Raw genomic sequence first — 14,006 nt, forward strand, 5'->3', positions numbered from 1 at the left:
CTTTACAGTACAATCCCATTGCATGGCTCACTATGCCAACAGCCCTGACCTCATCAACTCTGCCTGGCCTCATCCTCATCTGGGTTAGCCGCAGCAACACTGGTGTAAGTTGGGTGGCTCCCGGGGGGTGGGGGCATTTCTGTCAGAGATGCTGGGGAGGCAAAGCCACACAGGACTGATGTGGGGTGGATCACGTTTCAAGCCTCGTACCTTTCACTCCACTGCATCAGAGAGGGCCCTCTTAACTGGAAGCCTTTGGTATTTTTCAATCACCAACATTACTAGCATTACAGTCAAGGTTTTTGCCTACATCATATTCCTCAAATGCAGAGTCTCTGTACCATCCTGTTGAATTCATAGAGTTCTTTTGTTTGTATTATCCAGCTGACCCATTCTCTCGTCTTGCCAAAGCACTGGACACGCTTGACATTTTAGCTGATTACTTCCCCAGAATTAAACAGAAAGCAGGGCAGCAGTCCAAAGTTCCTTTCAGTGTGAAAGCTAATTATATAAATGCTTTGAACAGCAATTTCTTTTTGGATGTTAAAGTGCTTTTATTAGATTGTTCTCCTGTCCTCTTTAAATTTATTATTGGACACTTATAAATGGTTGTGGCCTAATAGAGTTCCTCCCCCCCCCCACTTCAGGATCAGGCCAAAATAGTATAAAGTACACCTTAGTTTATTGCATCATTGTAATAAGGAAGAGGGAAAGCATCCTAAAGCAAGTTGTTATGGATGTACCAGAAGCATTGATTTATTGCTGGGTAGCCAAGTGAAGGTCCATTCTCTTAGATCCATTCTTACTATGAAACAAAGTCCTAATTTCCAAATGCAGCATGTCAGCAAATCTGTCACCTCAAAGGAGATCTCCCCGAATGATTGAAAGAGATTGCTGTGTTATTGATATCTTACTGATATGTAAAACCGCCAGGAATGTTGAATAAAGAGATCTAAATCTTATAATAAACTAGACTCCTAAGAACATAAAAAATGTTTCTGAAATGATTGGTGAAGGAGTGATATCTATAACACTGGGAAGTAGGGCATAGCTACTTCCAAATTGTGATGAGTCCAAATTGTAGTTCAGGGGTGCATCTTTCAATCTTACTATTGAACAGGAATGGGGGACCTTTTTCAGACTGACTTTCTGGGCATCCTCCTGGGCCCACATGCAAAAATGGGCATAAGAACATAAGAAGTGCCCCCCGGATTAGGCCAAGGACCCCTCTAGTCCAGCATTCTGTTCTCACAGAGGCTGACCAGATGCCTGCTGAAAACCTGCAAGCAGGACTTGTACACAAGAGCGTTCCCTCTTCCTGTGGTTTCCAGCAGCTGGTATTTAGACACATACTGCCCCGATAGCCTGATCTTCCATGAAATCGTGGAATCCTCTTTTAAAGCCACCAAAATTGGCAGCCATCACAGCCTCCTGTGGGAGTGAGTGCCATACTTTAAATATGTGTTGTGTGAGGCAGCTGTTCAGAGTGTGTGGTTGGTCTTCTCCACATATAATAGAGAGGCCAAAGGTACAGTAGATAGACACAGAGGTTGTACAATACTTGTTGCCCTGTGTGGATGATGGAAGTACATGGTAGAGCCAGCCTTGAATAAAGGTGTGTTTTTCATCCTTAAATTCTTGGAGTGTCTGGAATGTGAATATATCCTTTTGCTTCTGGTATTCCCTGTATTCTAGCAGCTCCTCTGTCTGTAGTGAAGTATTCTAGTTGTAAGATTGCTGGTGATGCTTTAAATGCTCCTCCTTTTGTGATACCACATTAGACTTCCCATTTTGTGAACTTGCGATATAGCATACCCAGAAGTTGAAAATGGGGTGTGTGACAGAGGAGGAGGAGAAGGGTCCAATCTATATTCTTCTGTTACTTGATCAGGTTTCCTTGCAGTTGTCAATCACAATAAGACATCATACCATAAGAATTGCCATTGCTCTATTAGCAACATTAGTAACTGTGCATGTTTCAAGTCAGGGTTCCTAGGCTATTACCAGCCCCCCTACCCACAAAATTGACCTTCCCAGGGGTGACGTTAGCAAGTATTAAGGGGGTTTGCCTCTGCAATAAAATCCTGAAACATCACCAGTGAAATCGTTGTTTTATCAGTTTCCCCTGCATAAAAGATACTGTTCTCTTGTCTTCATTTTTAATGGCATAGAATACATAGCCATTTCTCCTAAATGATTATTTCCTCCAGTGTGCCTCTTTACCTGCGAGCCAAAACCTTCAACACTATCCGCTGGGTATCCAGGATAAACCCATTTATTCTGAGACTAATTTGTTTCTTGGCAGCCTTTGCACTACTTTATTCATCCATGATTTGAACAAGCCACTGATCCATTTGGTTCTGAGGGTGTGCCGTCATTTCTCTACTATTTCCCTCCTTTCTTCTTGTTGCTGGGCCAGCGCCTGCAATGGTGACGCTACCTGCAGGCAGCATCTTGAGGTGGAGGAATCAGACTAGATAAAGGCAGGAATTTGTGTCTGAAGAGTGCAGCAAGGGTTTTGGAGGTGTTGGCCCCTGTTGCTATTCATTGCTTCTTGCCAGGACCATCTCTACCATTAGGCAGAGTTGCCCAGTATGTTTTTGGTGTTGTGAAAGGGGCGGAAATTATTAGTAATTTTAATAGTTATTTAAGTAGGGAGGGATACTGGTACTTGTGGGATTCTCTGCCTCAGGTGCCAGTATAGCTTGGCTAGCCTTGGGTACAATGTACATTGGATCACAACAGACCACAAATATCAAGGCTAAGTGGGCTAACATTTTGCTTAGCAAAGGCAACGTGAGATCTGTATGAGTGGCACAAGTTGAAGCAGGGATCCCTGAAGTGCTTTGTGGCACTTTGGCAGTCCAGACATTTTGAAAAATACTGTAGACAAGCATGTACTGAAAGCAAAAGTAATGTCTCTAAGCTTATCATAACTCCATAATGCCAGGGTAGGATGGGATGGAAAGGGAAAGCAAACAGCAGAGTGAGAAGGTAGAGGGAAAGCTCTGTTGTGTCTGAGACATCAAGTTTGTAATGAGAGGGAATGAATGTTGCAGGTCCCTTACGTGGGGGCAGCTCCCCAATGTCTGCAATTTTCAGACTAATTGCTCACAAAATACTTAAATGATCCCCTTTCTTACCAAACCAAAAGGGCAACAGCTGCCCTTGCAGGGAAACCCCTGCAGTGATCCTTCTGAAATGTGGAAGAATTCATGCTCTTAGAAGGGAAAACTTCCCCTGCAGATTCCATCTGTTTCTGCTCCAAAATTAAAAAGTTATAGATGTTTTCTTAAACCAAACCAAACCAAACACCAGGGTGTGAAGAAGGGGAGAGGAAGCTCCATCACTTCTTGACAGAACAATCTTGTAATCAGAGGGAATAATTTTACTCAGAAAGTGAATCTTTTTTAAAGTGTCCAGAACAAAAGCTAATAGAACTAATTTGGCAGGTGTTAACCACTCAAGGAGTTAGCATGTCTGCATATTCCATCCACTTCTGTCAAAAGCAATATATATATATAGGCTTCAGAAGGGGAAAAGTTGGTTTTGCAATAGTGAATGGGGTAGGGGAGGGAGAAGAGAAATTAATTGTCCTTGGGCAGACCCTGAGCTGAATTAGGAATTGTATAAAGTGCCTCAAACTTAGATGGCCTATTTTCTGAACTGTCAATTGGGTTTTGAACAGAACTTTCTGGTCACTGCACACCTGTACTAGGTACCTTGATTTGAAGGAAATGCTGTTTGCAGCAAGCTGCCTTGGTTTAGCCCTGCTCCTCCCCTGCCTACATCTCTGCTCCATTTTGGTTCACATATTCATAAAATGGTTCATTCCAATGCAGAAATGAGATGCAACAATGCATCCAAGATAAAAGTGGCTGGGATAAAAGGTATGGCTTTTACCTTTGTACAGTAGGCTACATTCCAGTTGGAAGTATACACACACACACTTCTCCATCCTCCAGCTGGAAAGCCAGAGTCATTATCACAGTTCTTATTGGACTGTTATTTCAACTTTATAATAAAGTTTTGAAAATGGAAAGGAAAAAGGACACATTTCAGTAAGGCAAAAGCAAGAAGAGCATGGAGCAGTGCTGGTGAGGGAAGCAGCCTTGGGCAAGTCTCGAGGGATGAGTGGCGAGGCCTGGAGATTCACAATTTATACTGACCGAGAGTAGTTCTCTGAGATTTGAAACAGGATTTTTAGTTCCATGTTATATTTTGCTGTTGTATTATTTATTTGTTAATGAAACATGCATACTACCCAACAACTATAGTTTTCCCCATTGACAAACAATACAATTTATTTGGCACCATTTTAAAAATACAAGTTATTGACTTGCCCTTGAGCATCCATTTTAGGCCCAGAATCAGTTTTGGCACTTCAAAGGTGACTCCAAAGTGACAAAACCAGGTCCTTTATATGATTATAGTATCTAAGCGCGTATATTTGCTGACCATAAGTCAGCCTGTGAGGACACAATATTTTGTAATGTCAGAATTTTTAAAATATACATTGGAGCAAAATGAATTATGTGAAAGGCTGGCTTTGACCTCCAGTCTTGCCATGACTAGAGAAACATCTCTTGTGGTAAGTAGATGGATGTTGAAATCTTGTCCCTCCAAAAATGAATGCTGGAAACATTTCCTTTTCATTTCTGAACACCCCATGCTGAACATTATTTGTATTCTGTAAAATAAATATCCCAGCAATATATTTATCTTCCATGTATTCATAACTATCTCCAAGATAAAAACACTTCCTTTCATAAGCCTGATAGTGTTTCTCATACCATGTTCTTATTGACAGCAGAAACCGAATGCTTTAATTTATGTCCGGCTAGGGACATTTAATTAAGATAACTTGGCATTGTGTATTAATAAATAACTGAAATGAGAACAACAAAAGCTTTAAACAAACAATTTAAGGAGATGAATGACAGAACATTAAATATTGACAAGGACTGAGGAGACACTTTGAACATACGCACTGAATGCTGTGTGATGAAGAGCTCATAATGGAACTTTGTGCCAAAGGAAGATGGAGATGCGGAGGGTGGGGGAGGGGGAAATCAGTGTTGAGAATAGAGATGCAGGTGAAGTTCTCCTGAGCCAGTTCAAAACTTTTGAGGGCTTGTTAAAGCCACCTCACAGGAGAAATGAGCTTTGACATCTCCCAAATTCTTCTCTGCTATTAGCTTAGATTAGAATCTGAATTGATGGCTCCCTCACATTCCAAGGGAAATTTAACAGAGTGGCATTAGTTTGCATTTGGGTAGGGTGGAGACTGCAGAGGTGAAATCTTAGGTGCAAAAGACTAAGTAGGTTCCCACTCACTCCTCATTGGATTTCATTCAAATACATGAAGCAGCTCTGCTACCTTGCTTCAGGAAGAAAGCCTTGCAGGATCCCTGAGGGTAAGGGGAGAGGGGCACATGGCTTGCTAAGGGCGGGTGGGGAATAGGTCCCTCCTACACCTTGGGAGTTTTCTAATGGCCCCTAGAGTGGGGAGAAATTTTTATAGGGGCAAAGTCCAAGAATGTGGGAGATGGACACCATAAGTACATACAGAAATTATCTGAGATCCTCAAAAAAGGATAAATTATCCCAGGTATTTTCAAGTTACTGCGCGGCAACCTTTTGAAGAGCTCATCCATTTTTAGTTAAACGTATAACTGAAGGCCCATTCAGGTGTTCAGCACCTGAACAGGAGAGTGGGGCTCTGCTTACTTATACACCCACCCACTGTCCCATTCCATTCAGGCCCCTTCTCAAGTGTGTTTGGAAGAGGGGCGGCCTGCCAACATGCATAGGCAGTCCCTGTGAAATGCAATGGTGAGTCCTAATGGCTGTGCCAGCTGTGCCCCAAGAGCTCGTGTTTGATAAACTGTTTCTGAACCTGCAGTGTTAAAGAAGGGCCAGTGTGGGGTGGAGGAGTGGGCACAGTGTGATGAAGTGTGACCCTCATCTCTGCAATCCTCATGTGTGTTGAATGCCTGAAAAGGATCGAAGGGCATTCCTGATCTTGCCAGATTCTTCCTTACCAACCTTGCTGCTAGTTGATGTGGAAAATTCTTGCTAGTAAATAAGATTACTCTTCTCTGTTTTGTTTGTGTGTGGAGAGAATGCCTTCTTCAGAACTGGGTGGGTAAGTAAAATGAGCTAGTATTGGTCTGATATATCTCTTTCCAGCCCCACTTAAGCAGCAAGCTCAGAGTAGTAGTTGGGATAGACCTGGTTCTTACCTGTACAGGGTCCCTATGATGTCTTAGTTGTGTGCAGTTTGTGTTGAGAGACAGGGATAAATGGGAGATTTGACTGGTGTATTTGCCTGCTGCCAAAGTGATGTTATGACCTTTTATTCACAATTATTGTATACCGCTTGCCCTCTCAAGGTGTGCTCTTATTGTTGAAAACATTGTTTCTGACAGATTTCTCCCATGACACATTTCGTATGCTTTCAGGAAGGAAGGAGGCTTTCCCCAAAGAAATGTGGCGCTTATTTTTGTTGTTAAAACATACTGTGGGTAGCTTTGTTACCTTTTCCTCTTCCTAGGTTGATGGAATATTATGCTTAGCTGACATCCTTACGGACAATACCCATTCCCAAGCTACCCATGCAGAGGCGGCAGCTGTAATAGCTCAGATTACATCTCCTCAACTCACCATCACTCATCATCTCAGCAGTTTCCTGGAGAACATGGAAGAGATTGTCACAGCCCTTCTTAGTATGTATACCTGGCTGCTTCACATTACTCTGTACAAGCTGGTTATGAGCAACTAGGGAAAAGGAACCTGCTTCCATAGACCTTATTTGCAATTTTACCATTTGCCTCTGTAATTTCAATTGTAAGTTGAGTGTCAGAGATCAAATGTAATTTTTTTGGAAAAGAAAGCAGCAAACGTAAGGGATGTTGATTTTGAAACTGATTATAATAATTTAATTCCATGATGCTGTCACGGAGGGTTGGGCAGCTAAAGGTTGAATTGTGGGAAATGCATATAAATGTGGAAGTTTTATCTTTTGTTACACCAGGCGTCAGTGTTCTTTTTTGTCTTCCTCCCTGAAGATGCCATGGTGCACATTGCCCTTTGTTTCACCTTTGTACTACTGTATCTTGAATTAGGGCTTGGTATTGTATCAGTTTCAAATTCCTATAAATAGATAATCTAGACTTTTGGCTAAGGAATGTGGACTACTTCAGTTTTCCAGTCTACAGTAGGAGCTAGCTAGCAAGGCTCCCTCAAGTCCAGGCTGCCAGAAAAATAGAGACCTTTGGATTTGACTCAACTATTGCTTCCTAGCGTGCTGCTTCTGCAATTTTAAAGAATGAAAGTACTGGCTTATTCCGTCAGCCAGGGCAGGCTTATCTGTTTGTAATTTAAACTCTTAACAGAGGCAAAATGGAAAGGTGCTGCTCCCACCTGCCTGCTGTCCCTGGAGGTGGCTTTCAGCGAGATCTCAAGAAATCTCCTGGCGAGATTTTGCAGTGGTGGCAGGATGGGTGGGGCACCCAAGAGAATGCTGCCCCATGGGATTCTGCCACCTGAGGCGGCTGCTTCCGTCTGCCTCATGTGTGGGCCAGCCCTGTATTAACCACACAATCCTCTGTACCTCTACTCAGAAGCAAGTCTCACCGGGTCCGATGGGACTTGCTCCTAGGTGTATACAGGACGCTCTTAGATATGGATGGTTGCATACGCACCATACTTGTAAAGCAGACCCCCACCCAAGGAATCCTGAGAACTGTAGATTGTTAAGAGTGCTGGGAAATGTAGCTATGTGAAAGGTAAACTACATTATTCTTGTGTGTGCTTTAAATGTGTGGTGAGTGGTAGAACCCTATAAGGCACCACTCCCTTGCAGGGTGCATTTGATTTAAATCAATTCGATTTAAATCACAATTTAAATCACTAGTCAGTAAGAATCATTCTTCACAAAAAGAATCATTCTTGCTGGTATAATCAGTAAGAATCATTCTTCACAAAAAGAATCATTCTTGCTGGTATAATCTTAATATTTACAACCAGAAGGTGGTTTCGTTTTTGGAATAAGAAAGTTTCAGAGTAGTTTTTACAGTTATATAAAAAATTACTGATTTGGTTATACTATTAGATATGCATAGATAATTATGAAATTATTGTGAGGTTTAACAAGTTAACTGTTTATATTTGGACAACTTTTCTGTTGTACTGTATTGGAAGGAGAAAAACAATCATTTCCTTATTACAGTTTTAACAATTTATTTAACTAAAACAATAACATTATAGTATATACAGTGCTTTTTCTAAAAAAATGTTTAGGGGTACTCTCATTTTGAGTAAAGAAAACCATCATTTTATAGTTCAAATTGGGAAAAATAAATACAGTAAATGGACAAAAGTACAAAGATTCACAAAATGTTTAGGGGTATGTGAACACCTGTGTCCCCCCCCCCCCAGAAAAAACACTGAGCATATATATCCATGTTTGTTAACTGATGTGTTTAAACAATTTTTAAATGAAAAAAAAAATCTGATTTAAATTTAAAAAATCTGATTTATTTGATTTTTTTTTTTAAAAAAAACACCCCATTGATTTTTATCCACCCTGCTCCCTAGTATGCAACTCATTCTGGGCCCTGCCCCTGGCAGTACATCTATGCATGCAGTGCTTTACTGGCCATGTGTGCTTTCCCAGCAAAAAAGGTCCTCTTCACTGGCAGAACAGCACTTATGTTGATACCCAGGACCCATCAGCCGGACTCCCCAAAAATAGATTACTCTGTTAATCTCATTAATGTCATTTTCTCTCAATAGTGGCCTAACTGACTACTGTCCATTTTGCTTGTTTGTTTTCTCTTTAGGCTGCACTCTTGTCGTCTTCTTTTCCCCTGTCCTGTATTGTGTGCTTTTCTAGAAATTTCAAATTCACTGGTAACAAGAGTCGGTTTATTGTAGTGCAAGATAAAAAGGAGGGCACTATGCACTCATCACGTTTGAACACTTTGAAACTGGCCATTAGGTGGTGACTATGTCAAAAGTATATAAGGCAGCATCTTGTATATCATTGAATTTGTGGAGTTTTGTGTCTGAGGATATGTGGGCATATAATGCTCAGATAGCACAACAGGCACACTCCCTATGTTTCCATTAACCTCAGAATTTCCAACCAGAGATGCTGCTGGCTATCAAGAACACATAGTTTAAACACGTCAGTTGTAGCCATGCTGGAGGATGAGGTATTGCAGGCAGGATTATGATGGAGAGATTTCGATATTTTTCTGTTCTCACCCAGTGTCAAATTTATGTATAATCTAAACAAGCTATAGCTTAGGGCCCCACTTTCTTGGGGGCCCCCAAAAAATTTAAAGGAAAAAACACCTGGGTGTACATTTCCAAAATATAAGATAAAAAACAAATAAAATAAAACCTACATACAGTGGTACCTCGGGTTACATACGCTTCAGGTTACATATGCTTCAGGTTACAGACTTCGCTAACCCAGAAATAGTGCTTCGGGTTAAGAACTTCGCTTCAGGATGAGAACAGAAATCGTGCTCTGGTGGCGCGGTGGCAGCAGGAGGCCCCCATTAGCTAAAGTGGTGCTTCAGGTTAAGAACAGTTTCAGGTTAAGAACGGACCTCCGGAATGAATTAAGTACTTAACCTGAGGTACCACTGTATAGCAACTTCTTAATTGTATTTCATTTCAACAATTACTTTGATAAAATACATATTTTGTTATGTGCAAATGGCTTTAGATACCTATTAGGCACATAAATTACCATATAGCATATATGCAACAACAAAAAACAGTGACAATTTGTTGTTGACCAAGGACAGCTGGACATATAAAGGGCCCCATTACCTTCAGTAGCTTAGGGCCTCATCAAACCTAAATCCAGCCCTGTTCCCACCCAAGCAACACCTTATTTAGACAGATGAGGCAAGATGAACTGCAACTTATCTGGAGGGGTGTGTGGATAAACATTTCCACCAATCAACCACCAGTTTCTCTATCATATTTATAGCTTGAACAATTAAATTACTTTACTCATATATTTAATCTTTAAACTGTGGTGAAATCCAATTGCTGGGTGAGTTGAAATAAATGTGCAACAGGAATTAAAAGGCACTTAGAAGGTTATGATAACAATAGCTGTGTCTGCAGCATTTTTAAGAGAACTTCCAGGGAGGGTGGGTGAAAGGATTAGATCTCAAATGCATGGCTGTAGCGATAGCAAGATAAATTGCAGAATTACACTCTTACAGACCAATTAGTTTTACCCATCTGCCCATACAATCACATTTTATTTAGTATTATAACATCATCTTGAACAACATCCAATGCAGGCTGCTAAGTGTAGTAACCCAGGGCCACTAATGAAGTCTGCTCACAGAGACTTTAGCTCATGATTTATCTTCCTATCTGGGGCAATACAAATAGAAATGCTTCTAGAATAAATATTAATAAGCAATTCAGAAAATGATAATGCAATGTGTTTGCTAAATAGTGGATGATTTCTGGGGTGATGTTGTAATCTTTTAGTGATAAGTGTTATGTTAAACAAAAGGAAATCTGCAGGGCAGATCTTTAGAGCAAAAAGCTTTCAACGCTGGACAAGCATGTGATTTATTTTAATCAAATTCCATATAAGTGACCATGATAATTTCAGGGATGGGTAGGGGGGGAGAGAAAGTAGACTGTGGCACTTAAGAGACTTAATTGTGTCCTGAGAGTTTGGTGCATGCTCTGATAGCAAGCACGCAGCTCCTGACTATTCAGGCTTTTCCGTTTGTTTTAATTGGGGGACTCCATCAGCTTGCACATTTTGTGGACCTAGATCAGGCCTCTCTATTGAAAAAGAAAATGTAAATTGTTGAAGGGAAACTCTGTAGCCATAAAAGAAACCCTCATTGGACTGGAGTGTAAGGATGCAATCCACAGGTAAAGGTAAGTTCCACAGAAACCAGTTCAACTTACAGGCACAGACAAGCATTTGAAGCAGGGGTAGGGAATGTGGGACCTTCTAGATCAGGGTTTCCAAACTTGGGTCTCCAGATGTTTTTGGACTACAGTTCCCACCATCCCAGACCACTGGTTCTGCTAGCTAGGGATGATGGGAGTGCTAGTCCAACAACAGAGGGAGACCCAAGTTTGGGAAACTCTGTTCTAGGTGGTATTGAATTGCAACTTCCATCAGCCCAGCCAGCATGGCCAACAGTCAGGGAGGATGGGAGTTGTTGTCCACGGGTCTAGCAACATCTAGAAAACACCACTTAGGCTACTCCTGATTTAAGTGCATTTTGATTTAACTTTCTCTTGATTTCATCCTTACCAGTATTGCACAAAAGCTGAGTGGCCAGTTTCAATTTCAAACAGACAAAATAAACTGAGAGAAGTGATTAGCTGTACACATATGCATGTTTTGAGTTTCACCGGAGGGTAAATCAGGTTACCATGGTGGAAACTAAAAGGTTAGGGGAATGCAATGCAAAGCTAAAACAAAATCTGGACCTGACCCCCCCCAGCTAGTTTAGTAAACATTAGCAGAAGTTTGTTTGGATAATCCAGTGGTTCTCATTTAATATTTTCATCACCTTGTTTTTTATATATCTAGAACTGTGCCAAGAGGCCACCTCTGGAGAGGTTTTCCTGCTGGCTTCAGCTGCACTTGCCAACATTACTTTTTTTGATACAATAGCATGTGAGATGTTGCTTCAGCTGGATGCAATGAATATTCTCATAGCAGCTTGTGGTGACAAACAGAGAGTGGATAGTCCCTATTCCCGAGACCAGGTAAGTGAATACACATTTATATATCGCTATAGAACAGGGGTGGGGAAACCTTTTTCAACCTGAGGCTCACATTTTCTTCTGAGCAATGTTTTCAGGGCCATGGCTAAGTGATGTGTCTACTGTGTTGCAACTCCTTGATGGACGTCACCAAATCCCACTTCTGTGTAATAACATCCCACATGGCAGGTTTAGAGAACATGTGACAATCAGCTGTAACTCTGCAAAGATTTCAGACACCATGTAAAAATATTCCTTGAAACAGCCTTTCTTTAAAAAATGGGGATATGGGTTTGCTCTAGCAAAACTGTGATAGTTTGAGAGTGGATAGGACCTTCCTCTAAGCTTCCATTCCAAATTGTATATTTAAGAGGTATACAATTCTCTCTTTCTGACCTGTTATACGTTATCTGCAAGTCTTTATAATCCTTTAAAAGTTTTGATGCAAACGGTTCTGGCAACTCATACGCCTGTGTTAGAGCATATAGTTCTGGGCTCAAAGAGTAGCTCAAATGAGTCCAGCGAGTTCCAGCAAAACCCCACAAGTCTGAACAAAGCTGATTCAAAACCCCACTGAAGCTTAATGAATGACTGTCATTGACGTCAATGCTACGGAAGCTTAATTAACAACTATCATTGCACTCTGGCTCAAGAAGCCAGCAGTTTACAATCTCTGCTGACAATCATCAAGCCAGCAGCTCTGGAATTATTCTCTTCCTTAAAGGCCCCACTTCTTTCTTTTTTTAAATGAAGCACTGTAAATGGAATGAGAGAAATTACTATGGCTGTATAGCTATGAAAACGGGGACGCGGGTGGCGCTGTGGGTTAAAGCCTCAGCGCCTAGGGCTTGCCGATTGAAAGGTCGGCGGTTCGAATCCCCGAGGCGGGGTGCGCTCCCGTTGTTCGGTCCCAGCGCCTGCCAACCTAGCAGTTCGAAAGCACCCCCGGGTGCAAGTAGATAAATAGGTACCGCTTACCAGCGGGAAGGTAAACGGCGTTCCGTGTGCTGCGCTGGCTCGCCAGATGCAGCTTTGTCACGCTGGCCACGTGACCCGGAAGTGTCTCCGGACAGCGCTGGCCCCCAGCCTATAGAGTGAGATGGGCACACAAACCCCAGAGTCTGTCAAGACTGGCCCGTTCGGGCAGGGGTACCTTTACCTTTACCTTTATAGCTATGAAAAAGTAAAACAGCATCCATGTTTCTTTTGAGCAGTGGTCTGTCCTGCTGCTATAAAGCTCCATGACACTGTGTGTGAAATATTACACTATGACAGTGCAAACTATCCTTTAGATCAGGGATAGAGAACCTGCCGCCCTTCAGATTGTTCTGGCCTGGAACTGCCTTCATGCCAATGGCGTAGCGTGGGGGTGCAGGGGGGGCCGGCCGCACCGGGCGCGACATCTGGGGGTTAGGGTGTGCAAATCCACGGGTTAGGGGCGCAAATCCACGGTTAGGGGGCACAAATTACTTGCCTTGCCCCGGGTGCTGACAACCCACGCTACGCCACTGCTTCATGCCCAGCCAATGGCCATAAGAACATAGTATAAGACGGGTCTGCTGGATCAGACCCATTCTGTTCTCATAGTAGTCAATCAGATACCCATGGGAAACCCATAAGCAGGACCTGAGCATTAGAGCATTCTGCCGCCCTGTGGTTTCCATGCTGGCTGGGGCCGATGGGAGCTGGAATCTAGGAATTTCTCGAGGGCCACAGAAATCTGGAGATATTTTGAGTTATATAGAGATATTTAGAGTTAGAACAAGTGGTTCATGACACTGATGACCACCAACTTAGATGGCTTTAAAAGAGGATTATAGGAATTCATGAAGAATAAGCCTTTCAGTGGCTACTAGCCACAATATCTCTGATCTGCCTCCACGGTCAGAGGTAGTGATGCTTCTGAATAGTTACTGAGAGATGCAGGAGGGGCGAATTCTCTGGTGATCAGGGCTTGCTTGCTGGTTTCACACGGGCAATTCAGCAGGCTCTCCTTTTGTTCTTATGTAATGCTGATGTGTTTTGCAAGAAAGGAGGTAATTTGCTGGGTCAGGTCCTGGGTAGCTACAAATACTCATTCGACCACATATGTGGTAGCAACTATGTGACTGGTTTGTAAAAATATACAGCAGGCACGGAGCCCCCAATCCAGACTGGGATGCTGGTGGGAGGAAAAGAAGGGGCTTAACCCTATGTCCTTGCTGCAGGCCTGATTGAGATCATTCTCC

The 14,006-nt window shown here is 42.2% G+C and overlaps 1 protein-coding gene across 2 annotated transcripts in view; it reads left to right on the forward strand.

Annotated features, from left to right (window-relative positions):
* The window catches only part of INSC (INSC spindle orientation adaptor protein), a 145,940-nt gene that overhangs the window by 114,963 nt on the left and 16,971 nt on the right, over nt 1-14,006 (forward strand). For both annotated transcript variants that reach the window (XM_082194013.1, XM_082194012.1), the window contains exons 8-9: nt 6,557-6,728; nt 11,603-11,781. In XM_082194013.1, the coding sequence (XP_082050139.1) occupies nt 6,557-6,728; nt 11,603-11,781 (351 nt within the window). The remainder of the gene's footprint in view (nt 1-6,556; nt 6,729-11,602; nt 11,782-14,006) is intronic.

Source organism: Podarcis vaucheri (genome assembly GCF_965113315.1).
Source record: "Podarcis vaucheri genome assembly, chromosome: 1".
NCBI classification, from domain to species: Eukaryota; Metazoa; Chordata; class Lepidosauria; order Squamata; family Lacertidae; genus Podarcis; species Podarcis vaucheri.